At 39.5% G+C, this 26252-nt stretch overlaps 1 protein-coding gene across 3 annotated transcripts in view; it reads left to right on the top strand.

The window, feature by feature from the left end:
* Positions 1 to 26252, top strand: part of zbtb46 (zinc finger and BTB domain containing 46) — an 89798-nt gene that overhangs the window by 51042 nt on the left and 12504 nt on the right. For 2 of the 3 annotated variants that reach the window (XM_051879762.1, XM_051879761.1), the window contains exons 3-6: positions 12324 to 12593; positions 22066 to 22295; positions 23956 to 23998; positions 24116 to 24954. In XM_051879762.1, the coding sequence (XP_051735722.1) occupies positions 12324 to 12593; positions 22066 to 22295; positions 23956 to 23998; positions 24116 to 24714 (1142 nt within the window). In that variant the 3' untranslated portion in view covers positions 24715 to 24954. Of the gene's footprint in view, positions 1 to 12323; positions 12594 to 22065; positions 22296 to 23955; positions 23999 to 24115; positions 24955 to 26252 lie in introns of those variants that run through there. The other variant, XM_051879763.1, reaches the window with a different exon arrangement.

The raw sequence follows: 26252 nt of genomic DNA, 5'->3' as shown, positions 1-26252 counted from the left end.
GATGTGTATGTTCAGGGTCCAAAATTAACAGTCGTTAAGCTCCAAATGTGAGTAAAATTGCCTTTGGCAAGTAAAAAAATTGGAGTAACTCCATTTGGCTGGTAGCTTTATAAAGATTTGTAACATAATATGTGGCTTAAATTGAACTGTAAGAATGATAGCCTGACTTTCACTGATGTAAGAAATGCAACGACGTAGGCCTATAAAAGAAGACTTCCAACAACTTTTTTCCTTATTGAAAAATGTATCATCAGAGGTTTATCCAGAACTCCAGTGTTCCAAAATTCCTATCATTAAGCTATGAATACATTAGGAAATGTATGTTTGGAGTTACAGAGAGCGAGATAGAGACTCATTTCATATATGATGCTGAAAATGACCTGCACTGTTTGTCACAAATATACAAGGAAGAAAACAGCTTTAAAATTCCATTATATAACAGTTAGTTCCCTGTCCTCCAATCTGATTGGCCGAGCAGCATTGCAAGAGTGCTGATATAACAGTCCAACAGCATTGGGACTTTTCAATGTTTGTATCGCACCGCTTGTCTGTATTTGCACATTTCAGACTGTTCAAAAACATTGATTTATTCATGAACAAAACTAGTGACCGTTTTTGCAAGTGAGTCATTGAGTCATTCACTTAACCAATTCATTCACTGTCTGTATCCATGACCAGCCATGCCGCTCTCATGCCACACATCATGTTCTCACGCAGTGAAAAATACATCGCAGAGCAAAGAGGACACTGACAACGCGTCGACAGACAGGACAGAGCAGGTTACTTTTGATATGAAACAAAGTCTCAAATTTTGTCATTTTTAAAGAAATGTAAACAATAAATACCGTTTTGTGGCTCTTTAATGTTTCGTATCGCTGTATCGCACGGATTGCTGTAGCGACTTGCTGTTGCTGTTCAAGCGGCTCGTGAACCGATCATCTCTTCCTACTAGTTAATTTATAGCATCAAATAAATGTGAATGAACATCAAAAGGAATGTTGTTTCTTCCGGAAAGATGTCAGTACATCTACTAACTCCCCTGACTGCTTTGTCGGACAAAACAGCAGATTCTGCGTTATGATTGGTTAGATCGCCTGTCAATCAAACTCCTGGCGAAGTGTCAATTGAAACTTTACTGGCTCATGAGACTACAGAAGAGGAGTTGTGAATGGCAGTGAAGTGACACAACTGATGCTGGAAGGTCACATAACAATGACAACATGTGGTAATGCATTGTAAATGCAATAGTTAAGAACTATTTACAGCTGATCAATTTTCTCAGTTCACCAGTTCACTTTAAACCATGTGTACGTGTGTTTAGCTTTCAGAGTGGATGTCCAAAAAGGGCCAGTCCTGTTGGCTGCTCTTTAAACCCTGATTTCTGGCCTGTGCTCTGGATTTAGCGTCGGTCGCACCCTCCCCAGAGTCGTGCTTTTAGCACAAAGCCCTGCGTGTTTGCTTCCCCTCTCCACCCAGCATTCCATTTTCCCCAAGATCTCCTCTCTCCCACTCTCTCCGGCCCTCCCTTTCTCTCTCCGTCTGTCTTTCTCTGTCTCTTACGCCCTCTCTCTTTCTGCTGCTCGCACTGTCTGCCACTTTGTGCTCCCTCTCTCTGCTTTGCTAAGCTGCATTAACTCCCCAGATTACCTTGAGCCCTGCAATCCTCCACTCCCCCTCTCCACCTCCACCCCTGCTCGCGCTCACCCTCTCGTCCTCTCCGTCGCCCACTCAACTCCCCCCTCCATCATTACCCACACTTCTCCTCTCGTCTTTCCTCCCTCCTTTCTAGCCTTCAGGGTTTGTTTGATTTATTCTCCCTCTATCTCTCTATCTCTCTCTCTCCTTGGAGGTTGTGGCCCGACTAGTCCCTAAAAAACAACAGCGAGAGAGAGAGAGAGAAAGAAAAATAACAACCTCTCTTTTACTTTCCATCATGCCTCCTCTTTCTTCTTTTTTTCCCTCTCATCCCCCTCTCCCACACTGCTTTTAAATTGCCTCTGAATTCTTCGGCTTTTTTAGTGCCTCCCTCCCTCCATTCCTTGGAAATTACTTTTTACCCTTTTAAACTCCAACCACGCTGAGGAAGCAGGCCTGACCTTCCCCTCCCTACCTATAAGCCCGCCGGACACATGAGTGGCGTGCGTATGTTTACATACATGTGCGTTCGGTGTCCTGAGGGGGCGTTTATCGTGGCTAATGAGTGTGTGTTACTAGTTCTGATGTAACGATGTAGCAGATAAGAGCTAAACATGACAGCTTAAACAGCTCTCTGTGTCTTATCACCGAACAGAAACAAACTCCACGCTGTGTGTGCGTAAACCTGATCTCTGTGCGAGATGGAGAGCGTCCAGGGACACCTCGAAACCGGCTGAAACAAAAGACAGTGTTGAGTTTCAGCCGGGGAGGGTCGTAATCGCCACAGCAGCTGGAACACAGGGTCACGGGGTCAAAGCCCGTCAGATGACCCTTTTCTCTCTGTCTTTCTGAGTCTTTCTTTCGTTTATTGTGCTTTAATAGACATTCACCCAACCCCATCCCCTCCAATAACTATTAACACACACAGATCACACACTCTCAATGCTCACAAAAGCTCTTTCAGAGACGAAGCGTGCATTCAGTGCTGCACCACAAGGTCTTACATTAGCCGCTACGCACGATTATTACACACTTATACGTGTTTCTGAATGCATATTCTCTCATGCCGAGAGTTTACATTCTAGAACACGACAAACAGATACGTTCAAACCAGCGGACGCCCACGCGCAGACGCACACACAATCACGCACGGACACAAAGCCAACACCGTGGGTCCGCCTATTTGTGTCTACTCTTAAAAGGGTGTTTTATTTAGCATAAATGTTGAAGCCAAGAGTGCCTGGCTGCCATGGCAACCACATTAAACTGAGATCCCCTTTGCAAGAAAGAATCAAACTGATTCAGGCGTTCTCTTATGAGGGGAACGGGGGACAATACGCGCCATTATTCCCACTGTAATCTCACTCGGTGTGACACAACACTTCAATCAGTGCCCATTAAAGCTTTCGGATTACACACGTGAACAAAGATTCCACCAGCATTCCTCAATCACTTAAGCTGCTATCAGAAACAAAGGCGCAACAATGCCTCCGGTATCTCAATGCGCCGTCTCGAGTGGGACGTAATAATGGCAGGATGTTAGGAAATGCGTCTTGTATGGTGTGGATTGAATAAAATAGTATTTAAATATTGTATAGCGTGTTATGCTGTGTAGTATATGATGAATAATTAGTGCTTGAAGAGGACTGCAGGCTTTTAATACAGTGGGTGTCCGTACACCTAGAAGATTTTATGCTTTCTGTTCAGAACCACAACAAGCGATGACTGATTAAATGAATCACTCTTTTGAGGTGGTACTTTCCCATGAATTGGCCAGACTGATTATTAAAAATCGGTTTAAATAGCGGTTTCTCACTCTGTAAAACTGGAAGCTTCAGAATACAGAGAACAAAAAAAGTTCTAGATGAAGTGGAACATTTACCTAGAGTCAATTAAAGCAAACATGCAAACGCTTCCTATTGTTCACCAGCGATGAAGAAGATCTTTAAGTTACTTGCATGTGCACTTGTGCATGGCGCTGTACTGCAGGTAAAGATGTTTTCTGACTAAAGTAACAAAATGATAGAAAAACAAGAAAAATACAAACACACTTTGTATTGTATCCTGTTTTTGTCAAAAGCATCATACATAAATATGGTGATAATTCAAACCATGGTAATAATTACCGTGCCATTTACACTACCATTGTTTGTGTACGTACAGTATTTGTTGTTGATGTTGGTTGAAAGAAATTAGTACTTTTATTTAGCAAGGACATTAATTAAATTAATCAAAAGTGACAGTAAAGACTTTAAAACATTGCTGAATGTTTAATATAGGGGAGTACTATATTTTTACCATTTGATACTAATTGAAAATAAGAAATAATTGAAATTAAAGGGATAGTTCACCCAAAAATTAAAATTCTGTCATCATTTACTCATCCTCATGTTGTTCCAAACTCGTAAGACCTTCGTTCATCTTCTGAACACAAATTAAGATATTTTTGATGAAATTTGAGAGCTTTCTGTCCCTCCATTGACAGCTATATAACTACCACTTTGACGCTTCAGAAAGTTCATAAAGTGATCGTAAAACTAATCCATATGCATCGAGTGGTTTAGTCCAAATTTTCTGAACAGATACACTCGCTTTATATGATGAACAGATTGAATTTAGGCTTCTATTCACATATAAACATTCATCAACTCACACATTAGTTGTGGTAAACTTAAGCTCAACCATGTTTGATGTGCGAGAACCAATGAGGTTCATTCTCTTGTTACGCATCACGTTTGAGCTTCCACAAGAGGTTTGTTCTTGCCCGTCAAGCTCGTTCGGTTGAGCTTCTGTCTGTGTTTGCTGATGAATGTTTATATGTGAATAAAAGTCTAAATTAAATCTGTTCATCATATAAAGTGATCTAGTCTCTTCAGAAAATTTGGACTAAACGGCTCAATTCATATGGATTAGTTTTCGATCTCTTAGTGAACTTTTTGAAGCGTCAAAGTGTAAATGAAGGAACAGAAATCTCTCAGATTTTATCGAAAAGACCTTCATTTGTGTTCCGAAGATGAACGAAAGTCTTACGGATTTGGAACGACATGAGGGTGAGTAAATAATGACAGAATTTTAATTTTGGATGAACTAACCCTTCAAATTCAAAGAAATAATTTAAATTAAATTTAAATTGAATTCTAGGGGGTTTCACTGACCCTAGATCACTCTTGTGCCACCCTGGAGGTCCCTGGGCCCTTTTGAAACCACTTGCTTTAAAGAAGATGTCTTTTTTACTTTTTTTTAGTTTTATAACGTCCTTGTTCCTTTTTTTGGCAGTTTGTGCATTTTACACATGCTAAGCTGGTACTTTGTTAATGTTGATTTCTGTCTGCCGTTATGCATGTTTATGACTCTGCATATCTTCCAAGCATTGGTACCAGATGGAGCAGGACTGGCACTGCTCATGCTCCCGCTGGAACAGCAAGACTCTCCTATAGGTTTCTATATGTGTTTTAAACCTTCTGTGCTCGTATTGCCTGTTGATGCCTATATAAGAGAAAGTATTTTCTTATAGACTTGTACACATACCTCTGCATTGTCTGTAGGCTGTTCCCTATGCATTAATGTAGAGTGCGTTTGTACATTTAGATGTGTATCACAGTGGGCTCATAACGACTATGGGAATGATCCCTCCTGTATCTCCATGTGGTGCATTGAGTGGGATGTAATGAACGGTGAGATACTATAGAGCGCAACAGAGTGGAATATGTGGTGGTTAAAATAACGGCATGCCTCAGTATTGTGTTGGCTGTAATGTGTTTGTGTTGGGCGAGAGGTCAGGGCAGGTGTGTAGGGGGAGAAATCGGGGTCAAAGGGGCAAGTTTCTCTTCTCTTCATTGTGGGCGTCGGGTCTTGGGGCATTTGGGAGCGGCAGATCCATTTTATTGATTGACTCTTGTGGCCCCGGCCCACAGATGAGGGGTGAACTTATCTAATGAATTCCCGCTTCCCGTCTCCCCACTCCCCCAACTTAATTAACTCTGCCTGAGTGTTTGTGCACATCAATGTATGTGTGTGTGTGTGTGTGTGTGTAACCTGTCCACTCTTTGCTCATTTCTTTCTCCTGCTTGTCATTTTTACCTTTTCTGCTCACTTATCAACAATATTTACTTCCCATCTACAGGTAGACTATCATTATTGTAATTTAATCCATGCATATATTGCTGTTCCAAGTAAAGTTACCAGCCAAACTGCAAACTATTTCTCACTGACTGAATGTTTAGATGGGCATTGTTTGAGAAAATCCATATTTCCCACTTGATCACCAAGGCTCAATGTGTCCAGACCATGTGTGTTAACTGCTAAGCCATAATTCCAACAACATGTATCTTATTTGCTGTATGTTTTTTCTAAATATAGTCACCTTACACACTCTTACACACACAGGTTTGTTTTTGTGAATTGTGGGGACATTCTGTAGGCGTAATGGTTGTTATACTGTACAAACCATATTTTCTATCACCCTACACCTAAACCTACCCATCACAGGAAACTGTGCACATTTTTACTTTCTCAAAAAAACTCATTCTGTATTATTTATAAGCCTTTTGAAAAATGGGGACATAGGGTAATTTCCTCATAAGTCACCCTCTCCTTGTAATACCTATGTCATACCCATGTCATTATACAAATTTGTGTCCTGATATGTCACAAAAACATGCGCACACACACACACACACATTTGAATATGTGGTTTATAGGGGACTCTCCATAGGCGTAATGGTTTTTATACTGTACAAACTGTATATTCTCTCCCCCTACACTAACCCTACACCTAAACCGACCCATCACAGAAAACATTTTTGGTATTTCAAAAAACACAATTTAGTACAATTTAGTTTAAACCATGTTTACATTGTAATACCCATGTCATTATACACATTCGTGTCCTCATAAACCATATATACAAGAACACACACACACGTTATGTTCGGCTGATCGTATGATTGTTTGTAAAGCTCTGGGTCGGTGAGGGTCAATTGTATGATGGGTGCATCCATTAACACACTTTCCCGCTCACACACATAACTCACACACACACACCTCTCTGAATTGCGTTTAATCCGCTGGTTTTAGTGGAATGTTCCCCTGTGGCAAATGAACTACACACACGCAGTCAGATATTCATGAACACACATTCAATATTTCTTAAAGAAACCAGGGTTGAAGCTGCACAGAATCTATGAATGAGAAGCATTTTCATAAATTACACATTAACCAAATTATGATCTTGAAATGATAAAATTATGTTGAAATTATCTTTTTTTAGTAGCGGACATCTCTATCTCTCTCTCTGTCTCACCTCCACATTTCTGCTTCCTCACTCATTTCTACATCTTCCACATCCTCTCTCTTATTCTGTTTCACAATTGCTTCTTTCAGCACCTCAAACAGTGAGAATAAGATGTGCTCTCTTTCTTTCTATGGTCTTCTTTTTTTGTTTTTGTGGTTTTTATTGAAATGACTGTCACATTGCCAGGTCCAATCTGATTGGCTGGCAGCTATGCCAGGTTAGTAGTTTTATTTGGTTGAACTAGATATTCCGTTTTTCTTAAGTCACATAGTGGCAAGTTAAATAAATATTCTATACAGTCAGTCATGCACCAACACTGTTTTGCAATTATTTCAAGACTCTGTTCCACTTTAAGTCTATTTTTGTGCTATCAACTTGTGATGGTTATAAAGAAAAGTTAGATAAACCTGACCCTAAATAGCATGTTCAACAAAACAAATTGCGGTTGTTTGCCTTACATGTTGGTCAGACCAGACCAGTTCCTGTGAAAATGGGAGGATCTTATGGCCAGTATAAACCCTAAAGTGGAACAGACTGATCATGACTTTATGGGTCAATGACATGACACTCATTTATTCCCCCAGATATAATAATAATTCACACATACGATGACTTAAATACACCTATTCTATGATTAATGTGTATTGAATTTGCAAACTAAAATGCATTTGTTTTGTTTTTTGAGGTAGGGTAAATGTCAGGGTGATACAACTGAATATCATAATGAAGCAAAAAAAATCATTAGTGGAATGAAATTCTTGAAAAGAAAACCTTGAGTAAATCGGAATGTATTATTATTTCTTACAGCGTATTAAGAAAACTGCTTCACTGCATATTTTCTATTTGAAAAATGATCTCAAGAGGACCCCTGGAGGCCCTCAAGACCTTTTTTACCTTTTTATAACATGACAAGGCTAATTAGGGATGTAAATGTCATTATTGTTCAAACTTGATTGTTAAATTAAAAACCATTGTTGAAACTGATATATAACAACATGAACAAATTTGTAAGAACTCAGCAATTTTGTTTTTTCAACTATATTTTTAAATGCATTTTACCTTTTCTTTATCTTGAACACCCTTTTGAACAGTCTGTTAAACACGTTTTATTTGTCATTGACCTTTCCTAACAAGCTTTATGTGAGTTTAGCAAGACCACTAATATTGGAAACGTAAAATCTACAGAATCTGCCTAAACAGCACTTATTTTCCAAAAAGAAAATATTAATATCAGATTTGCTTGTTAATGCAAATGTTACAGTAAATAGAGTAGGTTTGAATGATGGAGACTCAGTTGTTGATGAGTGACCTTCTTGTGAACTCCAGGCTGTGGACACCAGAAGAGATGATAAGATCTTTATGGGTTCACTGCTTCATGAGCGTCTCACACACACACACACACACACACACACACACACACACACACACACACACACACACACAAACACACACACACACACACACGTTTGTTTTTGTGAATTGGTTCGGACATTCCATAGGCGTAATGGTTTTTATACTGTACAAACCGTATTTTTTATCACCCTACACCAACCCTACCCCTAAACCTACCCATCACAGAAAACTGTGCACATTTTTACTTTCTCAAAAAAACTCATTCGGTATGATTTATAAGCCTTTTGAAAAACGGGGACATGGGGTAATGTCCTCATAAGTCACCCTGTCCTTGCAATACCTATGTCATACCCATTATACAAATTTGTGTCCTGATATGTCACAAAAACACACACACACACATAAACGCACACACACACGTTGGGTTTCCATGTTTAATGGGGACTTTCCATAGACAATGATATTTATAATGTACAAACTGTAACCGTAACCTTACCCCTAAACCCATCACAGAAAAGTTTCTGCATTTTCAACAAAAACATCACTTAGTATGATAGTATGAAGCCGTTTTACTCATAGGGAACAAAAAACGTCCCCATAAGGACAAGGATTTTGGATATTGCCATCTTTTTGGGGACATTTTGTCCTCATAACACAGGGTTTACCAGAACCACACAAACACACAGAGTCTCTCTCTCTCTGGAAATGAGCCAAATCCTCCTCTAAAACTCAAAGTTGATAAAGTTGCCATGCTTGTCATTGGGAGGCCCTCAGATGAAGTTACAGTGTGTGTGTGTTGAGGTAGGGGGTTTATAACACTCATTATGTTTCATCCCCTCACACTGTCTCCATTTCTCTGTCTATTCTTCCAGACCCCAGAGAATACTGTGTAAACACAATAAGCGCTTCAGAGCCTAGCTGTGTGTGTGTGTGTGTGTGTGTGTGTGTGTGCGCGAGAGCGTAATGTGTATTTTCTGCAAGCATGCTGTCCTAATGTAAGGTGTAATTAAGTGGTGTGAAGTATGGCAGGTTGTGGGCGGGTCTTGCGGTGCCATGACTGAAGCGGTTTGCCGGCTGGGCTGTCGTTCATGCTGCTTTGAGGCTTCAACTGATCTGAGCTTCACTGACAGCTGTTTTGAGAAGCTCTTCTCCTTTAGGCTGTCAGTTTAGTCTAAACAAGCCTTTCTGGCTCTCTGCTGGTAAATAATTTTTTTTGTTGTTGTTTTTGTTTTGTCTTGCCACTTTTTTACCGTTGTTCTTACAGTTTGGACATCCTTACATCCAAGCAGTCGTCCTTGTCTTTTGACAGGAGAAGTGTGTACATGTGTGTTTTGGCAGCCTTTTCTGTGTTGCCTGATTTGACAGTAGTAATGAATAGGGAGGTAAAGACTGACATGGTTTTTTTTCTGTTTAAAACGATTGAACTGCAGGGATCAAATAGGTTTCTCTTTTTGATGTGTCATTTATCAGTTGTGTTTTTTATTCAGAGCTGGAATTCAATTCACTTCCATTTTGCTAAGTCAATTTGATTTGATTTGATTCGGATTGATTTGGGTATATTTCAGTTTTAAAATCTCAGTGAATCAGAAGGAGCGACAGATATTTTCTTCCATATTGTGATATACATCTGAGTAAAACAGATTAAATAAAATGTAGGGCTGGACTTGGTTCAATCAATTGGTTGCTAATTGGATGGAGGCAGATCTGAATGCAAGCTTGCAGTCCATTTTAAGAAAGGGGCGGAGATTAGGCAGACAAAATGATTAAAGAAATATTGGAGAAAACTTGCATACGGCACCATAGAGAAGTCTGCCGTTTCACCAGAAGATCAAGTTGTGACATTTTGATTAAAAATGACAAGGTCAACATTTAAAAAAAAATAAAAATAAAAAATAAATAAATGGATATTTCATAAAAACGTAAAAATGCATGCATTTAGAAAATAAATTTAATGAATTTCCATTTCATTTTACATGAAGAAAATAATGAGTCAAAGTCATGATCAGTCTTGGGATTTTAAGAAGTAGTACAGTATTGTTCAAATAAAAGTCCCAGACAGTTAAGTGGAAAATATAGATTTTTTTTTATTTTTTTTATTTAAGCCTTAATCACACGTATATATTAATTTAATTACTTAAATATATACTAAACCATAATTAGAATTTAATATAGGCGTAATATAGCCTATTCTGTGCTCAAGCGCACACATAAAGCTTGCCGCAAAGCACCGGCGAAAGGAATGATTATGAATGTGTAGGGGAAAAAATAGCAAGGAGACATTTTAATTATTTATTAATAAACTAGTGCTTTCTGAGTCAGTGTCGGCTGCAAAGATGAAGTTGACGATGCTGACTCGTCATCTCCGCAGTAACGTGCCTATAGAGAGAAATGCACCTTTCATACGGATTACATAGACAGAGAGTATTTCTTTTCGATTTGAGTTCATTTGTTTAAAAGTAGACATTTCAAGCTTTCAGTAGAAATATTTCTCATGCCTGTGAGGCGAGTAGCCAATATGCTGAGTTTTGGTTCATTTTTGTGACGTGCTCCAGTTCACAGAGACCTAGACGGCAGAAAGCGCATCCCGTTTGTTTTCTTTATTTTACAAAAGCACAACGTTTTCTTGTTATTGTGAGTGTACACAAATAAAAGTAGACCCAGTTTCGAATGATGTATATTATCGGTATGACCAAAAATGACAGAGTATTTTAAGTTGTTTCCACATTTATCTAGGTTAACGTTAGAGCGAGCTGCCATGTAAAGTTGCTACTACTTACATGTATCAAATGATAAGCCACATTTGAGGTCGATGGATGATAGGCAAACATTTGGATTTCATGCCCAACATACTGTAATCACCACAAGGACCCTCCGTTAACGATCTGTCCCTCACAGACTGCGTCACTTCGCCACAAGGTTTTTCCTGTGACTAACTGAAAAATAAAACTTTGGTCGACTAAGCCTCTTCTTGTCCACTAATGATTAGTCGACTATTAGGGCGCAGCCCTAATTTTTACACCATATTTGTCATGCTAAACATTTTAATCAAGAATTCTGAATTTACACATTTGCAGACACAAATCACACATGCAAGTGCTCTGGCAGTGGCGGTTCTACATTGAATTACACCCTGGGCGAGACCCCCTTCGAGCGCAACCCCCAAAAAAAAAAAAAAATTCTGCAGTTATATTTTATTATAACAACATAAGTGAAAGAGAAAATTATATTTCTCAATTGCACAAATCCTTCATTAAAACATTTGAAAAACACACCTAAGAGAATCCAGTTATTTAACTATTGCAATTACAACAGGAAACACACTTTTTAACGTGCACAATCTCCACCTCCAACATTGCCAAAAGACAATGAACACAATTCTGCACAAAATATGACAGTATTTAAGTTATCAGAACTTAAATAAATATACACTATATACATAAATGTGCCAAAAATATATACAATCAGATATATAAAAAATGTAACAGGAACAGAGAGCATTTTTTCTAAATTGGGCACCTGATGGCTTTGACCTTTTCCTGTCCATCTCTGTGTTTATTTGGCACTTGACAATCAACAGTTTTCCCAACCCCCCTACACTGTCACTCACAACCAAAAGTCAAGACTAAACCATTTCACCTTGGTGACCACATAATCGTTTTGTTTTACCTATTTTTACTGTCCCCCGCGCCGCGCCGCGCCCCGCTCCCCATTCCCTTTCCCCCTTCTCACGCAGCTTCTGTGCACGGCACCTTCTCAGCAAGCAGGGGCGCCAATTTCCCACACAGTGAAATGATAGATAACAGAAAAGCGCTTTGTGGCGGCAGCGCAGAGGATTATTATTATTTTTATTAACTGCTCATGCCGCCCCCCCATATATCATGAAAAAATGCCTGGCTGCCCGGTTCGCCCGTGCCAAAAAACGCTACTGTGCTCTGGTTTGAATCTGTTCTTGCAAGTTAGTAGACAAATTCCCATCTTGTATTGTGCGTGTGTATATTTGTGTCTTTGAGAATTCATTAACATTCTTTCTCTTTCCTCTCAGGTGCAGAAGTGACGGAACCCAACATGTCCGACAGCCGCAGCGAGCGCATGGACCTCCTGGTAAAGCAGGAGGAGGCCGCAGCGGGGGACAGCGGTTTTCTGTCCGGGGAGCGGGATGAGGCCGTGGCCCAGGAGAGAGGGGGCTCGGTGGCCAACCTGCGTGCCGCCCTCATGAGCAAGAACAGCTTGCTGTCTTTGGGGGCAGAGATGCTCGGAGAGGAGAACCCGCTTCTGTTCGAATACCTGCCCAAGGGAGGACACTCTCTATCCCGTAAGTCACACTGTGGTCTGCTGCTCTCGCTCATGGAGTTTCCATAGTCTTGATAGAATCCCACTGGGAGATAGATGTGCTCCTGCTAGAACAATGTATGTTGTCTGTTATGTGCAGGGCATGAAGACTCTCCTATAGGTTTTGACAGGTCAGGGATTCCATAGGGTCCTGTAGGGACTTTTAGGTACTTATCTGCTGGGCTATATGTGCTATAGTGGAGTTTTTGTATGTTTTCTCTGTAAACATTGATGTTTCTAGAGGATCTATAGAGACTTGTATGTGGTCCTGCTAGAATGGTAAAGGCTGTATGTGCTGTCATTGAGTGCTTCAAGACTCACTGTTGTATTTTATGTGTCCACAAACCTTGGAGTTTCCATAGAATCTTATACAGGGACTCTTGGCTTGGGACTCATTTGTGCTCTTGATAGGATGGTATATGCTCTTTTGCTACCATCAAATGCTTAAAAACTGTCTTATAGGCTTCTGTATGCCTTTGTATACCTCTGTGCCCCTGTGTCTTAATAAATCCTATTAGTTGGCTGTGCCTTAGAGAGTACATTAATTTGGATGGTAATTAACAAATTCCCCTGCTTTAAAATGTATATATTTGTATAAGGTAAAGTCTATGTTTTAGGTCCTGTAACTGTTCACAATTTCTTTAGAGTTTTTCAACCACTTTTAATCAGTTATTATTTCTCTAGTTCAGAGGTCTTCAGCCGTGCTCCTGGGGAGCCACTGTCCTGCAGTTTAGCTCCAACCCTAATCAAACACACCTGAACCAGCTAATCTTTAGGTCTTCAGGATCACCTGGAAATCACAGGCATGTGTGCTGAAGCAGGATGGAAATAAATTTTGCTGGGCAGTGGGTCCCCAGCAGCAGGGTCGAAGACCTCTGCTCTAGTTCATTTCAATGGTTTAAAGTACTGTAGCTTTAGATGTGTTTTAGCATGTCACACCACAGGACTGTAATGCATTTAGTATTTGACCTTCATTTCCTACTCAGAAGTGTCCCAAATCAGTTGTTGATTTTTTTGGGGGGCGCCATTTTTTTTTTTTTTTTTTTTACTTTGAGGCATCATATTTTTTCATGTAACTCTTTTCCCAGCCATTGATGGAATTTTCCGGCTTTCTGTGTTTTCGTTGTTATAATGTAGGGGGCGCTATTACGCATCTTCTGAAGAGTACTGAATCTCCTGATCAAAACACAGGTGAAGAAGAAGCAGAAACAAGTGATGGCATATATAAGCAAATGCATATGAAATATTAGATGTCATCAACATTAAACAACATATAAATCAAAACTGCCTGCCTCAAAACTCTGGGGGCCATGAAACATTTGTGAAAATAATCAAAAATGCTGGCGCTGGCTGGCAACTTTTTTCAAAGACGCTGGTGGGGAAAGAGTTAATACAACATGGCGCTATGATATAATGCCAGATGCTTTTTATTTGATATTAACAAAATACCATTTTTGTTTAATGAGACTGTGCTTTTCAACACTGGGGACACAGTATTGATGGTTATACTTAAATATTAACCGAACTGCATGATGAAACTGAGACATACTTAGAACATTGATAATACACATTCTCATGAAATTCCAGATTTGTGTGTGTGTGTGGTTCAAGTATACCCTACGTTAAATGTCCCCACAAAAATGGCAATATCCAAAATCGGTGTCCTTGTGCGGACATTTTTTGGTCCCCATGAAGAAAACAGTTTATAAATCATATTAAGTGATGTTTTTTGAAAATCTAAAAATGCAGAAACTTTTCTGTGATGGGTATCTATGGAAGGTCCCCATAAAACATGAAAGCCCAATGTGTGTGTGTGTGTTAATATCTATATTATGATGGGACAGTGAAAAAAATGATGGGATGTCTGTTACCGTACCGTGCCTATCTGTACAGATAGTTTTAATTGAAGTTTAGTCATAATGACTCTCGATTTATGTAAAAATAGTGTTTTAAATGGCTGCAGATAGAATGCAGTGTTGAATTTTTCATTTGAATGTACTCAGCTGAGAAAAAACTAGAATTTCTAGAGTGTAGTTTGTCATATTTTGATGCATCCATACATATTTATGCCCTCAACATGTTGTTTTGGTGAAGTGTGTGTGAGTTGTATCATTTTTGTGGTAGAATACCTCCTCCAAAAAAACCAGAGCTTTTATGAATGGCACTGAAACTCATAAAAGCTTTGGGTTCGCCAAACCCAATCTTTGCCCACACTCAATCACTTTGTCAAAGTATTGAATGTGTGTGGGTCTGTGAGTGTGTTATGTTATTTTTGGCTTATTCCTTTGTGAGTTTGTGTCTTCTTCACTCCCTCTCTCTCTCCCTCTGTCCTAGGTTGGTAATTGTCTCTTTTGTCTGTTTAAGTTCAGTCTTCTGAATAGGAGAGGGAGGACAACCCTGAACCACTCCTGCTCTTAAAACCCTTAGGGCAGGCTCAAGAGTGTGTGTTTGCTGAACTACATTAAGTCTTAATGGCCACTCTTGAGGATGAAACACAGTGGCTGTCACTCACGCCACAGGAGCTTTTGTCTCCCAAACTCTAGCTAAAAGACAACGTAGAGGAGCATTAATTTGATAATTTCGCTAATGTACGAATCCTGCCCTCCACCAGCACTGGCAGAATGTTCCTGTGATCTTTATTTCCGGCTTAAAGTCAACATGAAACACCATTCACAACCAATTTTTCTTTTTTAATGTGACGTATTTCAGAGTAAAATAGGATATTCAACAAGAAAAAATGTTGCGCAAGAATTGATTTTTGATTTTGAATTGATTTGACTTTAAATGATGTGGTTCGATTACAGATATTTTTTTTTATTTGGAATAAATTTGATTTATCATTCAACCTAAAGGCTTATTTATACTTCTGCCTATACCTACGCCAGAGCCTCTGCGCCGTAGGCTATGTGTCGGTTTTCATTTATACTTCTGCATCGTTGTCCGCATCCACGTGCAACATGCAGACCACTAGTAGGCAGTGTCCGCGGCTATGTTGAGTATCAAGGCAAAACCGAAGAAGCAGCAGCTTGTCATGTACGTTGTCAGAGAAGCTTCAGCAGTGATGGCGCAAATAGGCAACAACATTTGTTACAGTTTGACGGCGCGTGTCCCCTAAGCGTTTTTCATTCCTATGGAAGTTGAAAATGCTCGCTCTCCTTTGATTGCTCTGCGCCTGTTTTTTGTCCTGAGGGAGGGGTTCTAGCAGACCAATCACAGCGCTTGCGGTCCGTGTAGAATTGACGCGTTGTTACATTTTTGAAAAGGTGCACGTTAGGCTACGCATGCTACACACAGCCTACGCCGTAGCTGCGGCGTACATTTTACGCAAGAGTATAAATCAGCCTTAAATAGTTTAAAATTAACATTGTCATAACTTATTCGGCCTCCAAACTCATGTTTTTCTTTCTTCAGTAGAAAACAAAAGGTGAACCAAAACACTACATACGGAGCACCATAAAAGTGATTCATACAAACCACATTGTTTGCCCGTATATATTACAAGTCTGCTGAAGTAGTTTGGTAGCTTTGTGTGAGGAAAAGACTGAAATGTGTAGTTATTCACTAAAAATCATGACATCTGCTTTAGCTCTTCTTGGTACATTCATGAGAAAAGCAATGCCCGATGTGTGAACAAATTGAGTCAGATCATTTTAAATGGATCAGTTAATCCAGTTCATAATTGGTCTAAATGATTCATTCATGAAACAGACTGATCTGGTTCTTGAGTTCAAACCCAAATTTGGTCACTCATGGCAAACATACGGCTTCAGAAAAGTTGTATGGCCTAATTTTATGGTGGTTTCCGCCCTTTTTGAAGCTTGAAAGGAAACTGTGGGGGTTTGAAACTACATGAGGGAGTGTAAATAATGACAGAAATTTCATTTTTGGGTGAAGTGTCCCTGTGTATAATTATGTAAATAGATGCATTTCATTTTGATTTTATTACAGAGATGAAAATCCATTTCTTTATTTTTGATCATTGAATCTCAATATTCAACAATAATAACGGAAGATCTTGAGCATGTTCTACATGAAGGGACGTGTGTTGAAGTTAGCACAAACACTCACAGACCCTCGTTAATGTGTAACCAATCAACCGATGATTGTTTGGGGTTCTGCACCCCTCTAAAACAAACAGTGCTCGTTCAACCGCACAGTGCCCGCTCTGACGAATCACTAGTCGCCCTCCTCTCCCAAACTTCAAAGTAGATTTGTTGAAGTCTCCAGGAAAGGAATTGATTTGATGGAGCCGAGCAGGTCACAGCAGGTCCCCTTGCGTCCTGCAGGCTGCTGTGATTAACCCAGATTGTGTTTTATTGGCTGATCCTGGGTCAGGTTCGGTGGTGTGACTTGCTTTAGGTGTGTGTCTGTCTTCTCCACTGATCTATACACACTGACAGCAGGCTGACAACCTGTCCTCTTCAACGCCACTGCTGAAGTCTCAGGGGAGTGTGTGTGTATGTGTGTGAGGTTTCACGTGAACGGATATACAAATTTACACTTACTAGGAATCAGTGAGTTGTTCCAAAGAACAAACCACACACTCAATGTACAATCCAAACCACAAACAATACAGTGTAAATATTACATGATACACAGTCAATGCTACAACACAACAAAAAATACAATACTCTAATGCAATACTATACAGAACAATGCACACCACTGCACATGGGATAGTATGCATAAAATATATAGAGAACGAAATGGGTTTATATTTATAAATATACATGTACAGTATGGTTACTGTTTTCTGACATACTGAATTTGACTTTACTGTCATATTTGTAGATATATAACAAGCACACCTGCATTACAAGTTAAGTTTGGACACACTTGTCAGAATCTTTGTCTTTCAAAACACTGTAGGCAAATATAAACGTTTGACTAATATATATATATATATATATATATATATATATAAAATATTAATTTTGATAATTACATCCCATTTGTTTTTTTCATACATTGATGACTGCTATTCATATGAAATTTGGAAAAGAATTATTATAAGTTGGTATGTTCAAACTTTTGACTGGTAAAATATGCACCAATACATTTACACTACCTCTTGTTGTAGAAGTGTTTCTTTTTCTCTTATCTTCAATCAGTTGATGTACTTTCAGTAGTGATTTGCAATACAAACGCTGCAAGATTTGACATATTAGATGTTTTGTCCCATCAGTTTACAATCCCTTAAAACAGGACTGACATTTGATTTTTAATATGCTTTAAAACAAACTATGTGCAAATTCAAGTCAACACAATTGCTGAGTATGCTGTCTGACTCGGATGACAAACAGGAACATGGTTTGTGTAACATTAGCAACACATTATTAGCTGTTTGATCATGAAGTCAAGCAAAAGGCTAATCATATTAATTACCGTTATGTGTCCGATGTAGAGAGCAATGCATAAAATGCATTTCTATTTTGATAAATCGACTTGTAGATGAGCCTGTATAATTCACTCTTTCACTTCTACTTCTGAATCAGTTTCTGGTTCAAACATATATGGAAGAAATTAAACCAGTATTTCCACTTGTCATCATGTAGCGTTGTCGTTTACTACAGTAAAGTTGACCTAATGGATCAGGTAGTTTGAGCTTGTGTGATTGAGTGGAGGCGGGGACTAATTTGAATATTCATCCGTGTATACTAAATGAGGCAAGGGTGTAGAGTTAAAATTATTGACTACAGGGGGACTTTAAATTGACAAAGAGATGCTGCAAAAAACGCGAGAGCAATGGTCAAAGACATCCGTCCAGCACGTTTACATAGAAAAACTGTAAAAAAAGGCAAACTGTGAATATAAATTTCAATGAGCCTGAATAAACAGGAAAAAAAAACTCTGAAATTGGATAAATACGAACTCAAACCAAGCTTAGATCGGCACTCTTGAATATAAAACATTTTTGAAGTATTGACAGAGCAAATGAGCGAATTCAGTTTAAATCACTATAGATGGGACATGCTGGAGTACATTTGGATGTTTTGGAACCAAGTAAATTCAATTTCTTTTCTTATGTGGAATTCAAATGAAGGTTCCCATAATTGTGCATATGTTGGCAAGCTGTCAGCAGAAGTGAGCAGAATTTTTGGCTATTTTTGGGCTGAAATTTCATTAAATTGGACCTGAGCATGTGCCTTCCTGGTTGGGTGTAAATGCTTCGCTAATGAAGGTAAAACTGTCCTGCAGTTCGAGCTATTTGCCTGCTTCCTTTTTTTGCAGAATTCATAGGTCATTACACTTCTGGGTGAGTTGTAGGCAGACAGTTTCGCGTTTACTCTGCCCATGCTACAACATACGGTGCGAAATCGCATACTTCCCTACTATATAGTAGGCAAAAACAGTATATGAAAAGAGTAGTATGTGCAAATTCACAGTATTCATAAAACAGTGGGTGAAAAGTACCCAGACCTACTATTTTCGGTGAGATTCGGCCATGGGAGAAAAGTTATGAATGGCAGTGAAACTATGCTGATGCTGTAGGTCACATGACAATGATAACATGGCAAATGTAGTACATCCGGATTACATTCATACTACAGTAGTCAACATTTGAAGCGGATCAAAATATTTCAAAGTTGTCCTAAGAAGAAAGTTTTAGGACAGCTTCAAATGTTGACTACTGTATATAGAATGCTTTTTTTTTTTTTTTTTTTTTTTTTTTTAAACAGTGACGAAGTAATTACTTATTCAAAAGAAGTACATACTTCTTTGTACTTGTGAGTATGCAATTTCGAATGCATTGTTCTAAGACTAATGTGTCTTCCAAACCACACAAAAACATTGTTACCAATCAGGTATCATTAAGGGAACAAAACAAGTTTGTACCGTTTCCCTCAGAAAAGACACCCTATGACATGGCAGCTGGTGGTTAACCTCAGTTGGCCAGCAAACCTGTGCTAGTTTCTCTTGAGTCTGGTGTATCATGAGCTATAATAGCATAACGTGATTTCCTGTATCCTCTCAACTACTCACTGTTTCTACATTCAGATGAGAATTTTCTCCCTGTAGTTTCCATTAGATTGGGAAACCAACCGTAGGACATGTTACTTTATTTAGCTAACTAATAGAAGAGATGTGAAAATTAGTTTATTTTTAAGGCGAAGCCCCTGACCTGTGATCAGTGTTTTAATTTCTATTGTAATGGACCATGGTTGGTGGTAATTAGTTCAAATGCCTGCCCCAGATCCTATCACTCAAACCTACACCACATTTTCACTTACGCCCAAAGAAGTTTTACAACAGCCATCAAAGCACCCAAGTGCACTTTAGTTGATAATTTTACAAATGAGAGAATGACAATGGACTAATGTTGATGTGAACCATACATTCAGTTTCAGTAGCTGTTAATTGAAGAGGAGTTTGCAGCACAGCTACTGTATATTAACACATTGCAGACACGAAGAAAGAGAAATGAGAGGGTGATGTGTGCTGGATGGGAGTGGACAGTGTAGGAGTGGAGAATTCCAGGAATCTGTTCGTGGTTGTGCATTACTGTAGCTTGTGCATCTGTCCACTTAGCGCTTAACCAGCAACTCCGGCATATTCCCAACAACAGGAGTCCGCAAAAATTCTTCTCCAAAAAAAAAAAAAAGACAAAATGAACATTCAGAAACAGTGGCTCACATATACTGGCTATTCAGATGACCTTGTATATAGTATAGGTCTAGCACAGGTCTGATAAATGAAATATATTTGTTATTAAAATGCAAACTTTCAGTGTAAAACAAATTACTGTGACAGACAAGTAAATCATTGAATAGAAATAAAAAAAACTCACTTTAAAGAGTCTAACGCCGACTGACATCTGACAAAGTAGTTTGAAAAGCTTTAAAAAGACTAAACTTGCTAGGAAAATTCTTTATTACAGAATTACATACAGGTCGTAGGGCATGATTAATTTTTTTAGCATGTAATTTTTTTTTATTATTTGCACTAAAGTTGGACTGCAATGACGTTGACAAAATCAATTAGATAAATTAGTTTATTCGCGTGGAATGCATCAATTCGTCATGCTTCTTATGTTCCCCAATGATGTCGGCTCCCAGGCATGCTGAAAATCAGCCATTACTACAAAAATATCGAGCCCGTTTTAAAATGTGGAAATGTTTTAAACAGAGACCAAACAAAATGTTGCTCTGCAAAACCGAAATGAAAAACCACAGCAGAACAAATTCTATGCAAGTGCATCTGAAAAGAAAACATCCTGGGGCTCTCCTACCTCAAAACGTAGGAGACGTCACACATTTTGTGATTAATATGGCTGCGTTCATACAGCATTCTGTTTTCTACGAGCTGCCATGAGTGCGAGGCTGTGAGAAATGCGGCTCAAACGTACTCTCTGCAAGTGGTTGCAAAGCATTTAACACTGTTGTTTGTTATTTAAAATATCTAATGGATGAACTCACACCTCGATTGGACTCATTTATTTAATTATGCACTGTCAATCCTCGTAAAACTTCACTGTTTTATGGACACCACCATGTTTGATAATGTCACTATGGTTACGGCTATGGTTAGTTAGAATGCGGTTGTGACTTCAGCTGTTTGATCATACAGCTGAATGAACATATTTAAGCAGCTACTTTAATCTCCTGAATGAAAAAAACATTTCAGGGTTCACACTTGTATGCAATTGCTGCTGTAAATCCCAAAAAGTGACTGAACGCCGCAATAACACCTTTCCTAATTAGGCCTACACTGCAAACCTTATCTTTTGTGATAAATAATATCATTAGGTAAAAGTTCATACATAGATTAGTTAGTTATTATTTATTGGTAAATTAACCAAAGGATTAATCAACTATTCAGAAAACAATCAATAGATGGTGGGGTTAAAAATAATTAGAATATTCGGTTAATCAAATTAACATTAACTGACATACCTAATTACTATACATCAAAGATTTTTTGTTCTATACAGTAATTAAAGACAAATCATCCATCGAAGAAGTCAAATAAAAATGTCTCATTTGTCCCTCAACGTTATATAATTGGTGTAAATATTTCACCTTCCTCTGAACCTTTGCTGCTCTTGGCGTCTGCCGACTATTTTGTGTATATCACGTTTGAATTTTGCACGGATTCTGGCAAGTAGCCTGATGTGGTTTTAAAATGAAGAAAACTTCCGCCATCATTTAAAAGCCTCTTCTTTCCTATTTCTTTATCGCTCACTTACACACACACATACAGCCATCCCTTGTGTGTGCACGTGGGTGGATGGAGAGGACCAAAAAAACAGAGCGAGAGAGGCCAAGCCCTAACCCCACTCCGGTCTCTTCATCTCTTCCCTCCTCTCCCTCTCTGGTTCTAAATGAAGGCTATGTGTGCCCCTTGCCCCCTCCCTCCTCCTCCTCTTCCTCCTCCTCCTCTCTCTCTGCTGCTGTATGGAAGATGGCCGCTGGTCTGAGAGTAGGTGGGTGAGACTCATTTCCTGTGCTCCTCAGGGCCTCGTTGCTCCAATGGCAGCAGCAGCTCCCACCATCCAGGGGCCCTGTTTGATAGCAAACACGGGGCGTCTTCATCTTCTCTTCAGTCTACTCTTCCTCCTCTTCCTCTTCTACTGCCGCCTCCGCCATCAGTGCTGCGGCCCCCAGGGGCCCTCGATATGTCACAGTCTGGGGGCCCCCCAGACAAGCTCTATGCGGAACAGGCCCTGAAGGCCTCACCCACTGAGGTAAGTCCAACAATACCCTATAGGCCACTTATCCTTCAGCTTTGTGTGCGTCTCTTGGTATATATCCTCTTTAAGAATCTGTCGGATTTCTGTAGATTTGTTGCCTTTTTTTTCTTTTTGCCAGCTCTGTTCCTGCATGTTCGCTGTTTCTTTTTAATTCATGTTTCTGCTTTTTCTTCCTTTCCATGAGAAAAATGTATCAAAAATGTTTCTTTTATGTCTTTATCCAATCTTAAGTATTTAAGATTGAGGGGACCAAATATGGAAGTTATATTTGGACAGGAATCAATGGGTTATGTCCGCCTTAATATCTATGGTAGTTATGTTTAACACATTTTACCATATTCACATCCATTGCACAGAATTCTACAGATTTCAACCCCAAAAATCAGACTTCAGGATAGTTTTCTGAGCACCCTGTGCATTTGCCATTCTGGGTTAGAAAAGAAAAAAAAGTTATGGGAAAGAAAAAAAAGCCTCAGCTGAGGATCTTCTGATAAGAGGGGGATCCAGGTGGTGGTAGAAATCAATAGTGACAGACAATGCAGAGGGGCAGGGTGGGTTTTTGGTTTTTGTTTTCTTGAGTGTAAGCAGGAAATTGCATTCTCCCTGTGAGTGCTGAGGTGGCATTTGGTTTCGCAGGACCTCCCCCCCAAGAAGTTGTACCATCTCTGTGGACAAGCCATCTGTTTGCTTAAACCATAATGTGTCACTCTTACGCAAGGGAGGGCAGAACGAGAATAAGGGGGAAGGGCCACACCTATACACATACAAGCTGCATGCATCTCAGAGCACGGTTGAAAAAACAATTAGACCTGTAACCCTCCACCTTCCAAACAAACACACACCTCTCCTTATAGACAAATTTTAAATATCCCAATGTGGGCCAGGAGTTTTCTTTGTCTCCACCTGTTGGATATGCTATCGAAAAGCCCCAGCTGAATGAATCAAAATAGTAGACAAACCATTAATACTTTACACAAATCTGGCTGGTTGTTCACCAAACTTTGTCATTTTTATCCTTTTTTTCCAGTAAAAATATCTAAACATCACTAAAATAAGATACATTTACTTTGCAGGACTTTGCAGAAAATATAATTTAAAAATTTTTTTTATTACCCTACTGGTAAAGAGTTTTTAATTATTTAAAGGTTAAATATTAGAATTCTAAAAATACAGTATTGTAAGTAGAATTATAATTTAAAAAAAAAAAATATATATATATATATATATATAGATTACTACATATATATATATATATATATATATATATATATAGATAGATAGATAGATAGATAGATAAAAGCAAGACTTTCATTTTCATTGTCTAAAGGAGAAAATATATTTGTCTAAATATATCATTGTCTAAAATATATTTTACTGGAAATTAGCAAAGAAAAAAATACTGATTAAAAAATAATTTTGCAGTAAAGACCATCAACTTTCTTTGCATGTTTTTTTTTTTTTTTTTTTGCATCTCAGGTTCTCTTGCTTCTACTGTTTCTTTGCTTTTCTTTTTTTCCTCCCTCTTCTTTTTCCAGTGTGTCTGTTTGTGTGTTTTACCTCATGAACTTGCATGCCTCAGGAGAACACACCTCTATACAGACCTGGGATCAGAAGTACACAAGTGTTGATTTGCATGTTGTGTGTATTATTACAGGAGGAAATGCAAGAGGAAGACAACAGTCTAAATAACAATGCAGGTATGTGTGGCGTCTGTGATGCCGATGGCCCGCCACATGACTGCCTGTTATTTTTCACATACATAAGCCGATATCCTGGCGTTAGTTCTCACATCTCTCTCTCTCCCTCCCTCTCAGGGCTGGAGCGCATCCAGGTTCCTGTAGAGGAAGATCAGATGGTGGAGGAGAAGCATGGAGTGTGTGTGGCGGAGGTGCAGGGCGGAGGGCCGGGCTGGCGGCAGGAGCTCGCCTGCTCTCTGTGTAAGCAACTGTTTAGCAGCCTGCTTCAACTGAGACAGCACGAATACAGCCACACGCTCTCGCTCATGGCCCTCTCGCTGGACTGCCTCGACCACCATCGCCCCATAGTGGCCGCGTCACCGCTCAACCCTCCGCCAGCACGCTACCACTGCTCGCAGTGTCCCGCCAGCTTCACTCTCAAGTCCAACGCCGACCGCCATGAGAAGACCATCCACCTCAAACGGAAGCTGATGCAGTGCGTGTACTGCCTCAAGCACTTTCGTGACCGCACGGACCTGAACCGCCACCTGTCGTCCGTGCATTCCAGCGAGCGCGTGTACACGTGCCCCGCTTGCTCCCGAACCTTCAGCACGCAGAAAAACCTGGCCACCCATGGCAAGGTTTGCTGTCAGTCGGGAATCTCGCCCACCGAGCAGCTGTGGAATCTGCACGGCTTAAGGGAAGATGACCACGACCACATCCGTATAGACGACTGATTCTCCAAACCAGCAAAACTCTTTATTTCAATAAGGGAATGTTTTAAAAACTTCAGGTCATCCCAATTCAGGCCTTTCCCAACTTTGAGCCACAGCACTGTTGACATTTCTACATTTCTTTTTAACTGTATGTCAGATTTATATGTTTTTGAAATATCTAAATCGTCAGGTTTTTTATGACTACTGCATATGGCTGCTGATCGGCACAACTGCTATGCAAAATAAAGATGTTTTATGGCATTTCTTATTGCATATAGTGCTGTCTGCTTTTTGTACCACGCAGGATTATTTAAGTTCTCACTGAAGACTGGAGAACATAGTGATCTCGGTGCACTGAATGCCAATGCTTTTTCATTTTGGGTGGCTTTGCACCCATCTACCAGCGAACTAATCTTATTATGCTTAGACTGCAATACGGACTCAGGCACAGGGGTCTCTGTAACTGGTCGAGATGTTAAGTAGTGAATTCAGCTGTTAAACCTGTGCACAATGCTGCCCTCTGCAGGGCAATCTCTCTCTTGCATTCTGCGCTTGAGTGGAAGGAGATGATAAGGGATGAGGAAAGATTAGGGAATGTCCTAAATCTTTCACCCTGCTTCGCACCCTCTTTTTCAAGTGTGTGCGCACGAGTATGCAAGTGCATCGAATTATGTCAGTAATTAGCTCTTCTCTGCTCTTACCCATGCTGACCCTAAATTGCACAGTTAAAGGAGATGTAAGAGTTGTGACCTGTCCTTGTGTGATCTCAAACTAGTCTCCAATTCATGACTCTTAACACAGCCAGAGGAGAAGAGAAAGGGGATTGAGGGTGTTTTCTGGGCCCTTGCTAACATAGATGGAACTGTGGTTGTGTTTTGTGTCTCGTAGAGTTTACCCACTTTTAGTGACTGTTGAAGACGGAAGTGTCTGAAGTGAATTAAGATCTCTTTTTTTTATCTTAAAAGTTAGCTGTGCCATTGAGTGGTCAAACCACAAACGTATCTAGTAGAGAGTTCTGGGAAATCATCTCTGCAGTCTACACTTGTAGTAATACCTGGAGGCAAAGTTACACTCATTTTGATTTTCACACACAACATATGTCATACTGTTATGACATGTTCACTAGTGTATCAGTGGGTGCTTACACATTAGAGGAAGCTCTGATGGAGCATTTGGCAGGTAAGGGAAGTGTTAGATCCATTTTGAGAGTGTGTAAGAGTTTAGAAGTTCGTTTGAAATCAAGCGGAAATACAGCAAATTTTTTTCTGAAACTCGACTCTCTTCTCTGAGAATCTCTGTGATTGGTCATGCCTGTCAGTGCGCATTGCAGCAAAAGTTAACATTTTCACAACTTTTGAGTGTCACTGGCATTTTTCTTCTTTGTCTTTGTGATGGACTGTCCTAACTGAAATCAATGGTTTTGCAGTGTTTTCTGATGCAGGGTAAACTCTAGCGTGTAGGCGCCCTTATGCAGTAAATCTAATTTAGCAGTAACTGTGAATGTGTCAACATCATTCTTACTGACAATGTAGTGAAAAAGAAAAGTGGATTATTGTCAC

This window comes from Ctenopharyngodon idella, chromosome 22, assembly GCF_019924925.1.
Source record: "Ctenopharyngodon idella isolate HZGC_01 chromosome 22, HZGC01, whole genome shotgun sequence".
NCBI classification, from domain to species: Eukaryota; Metazoa; Chordata; class Actinopteri; order Cypriniformes; family Xenocyprididae; genus Ctenopharyngodon; species Ctenopharyngodon idella.
The sequence above is the reverse complement of the archived record's forward strand: the minus strand, read 5'-3'. Positions and strand labels throughout refer to the sequence as shown.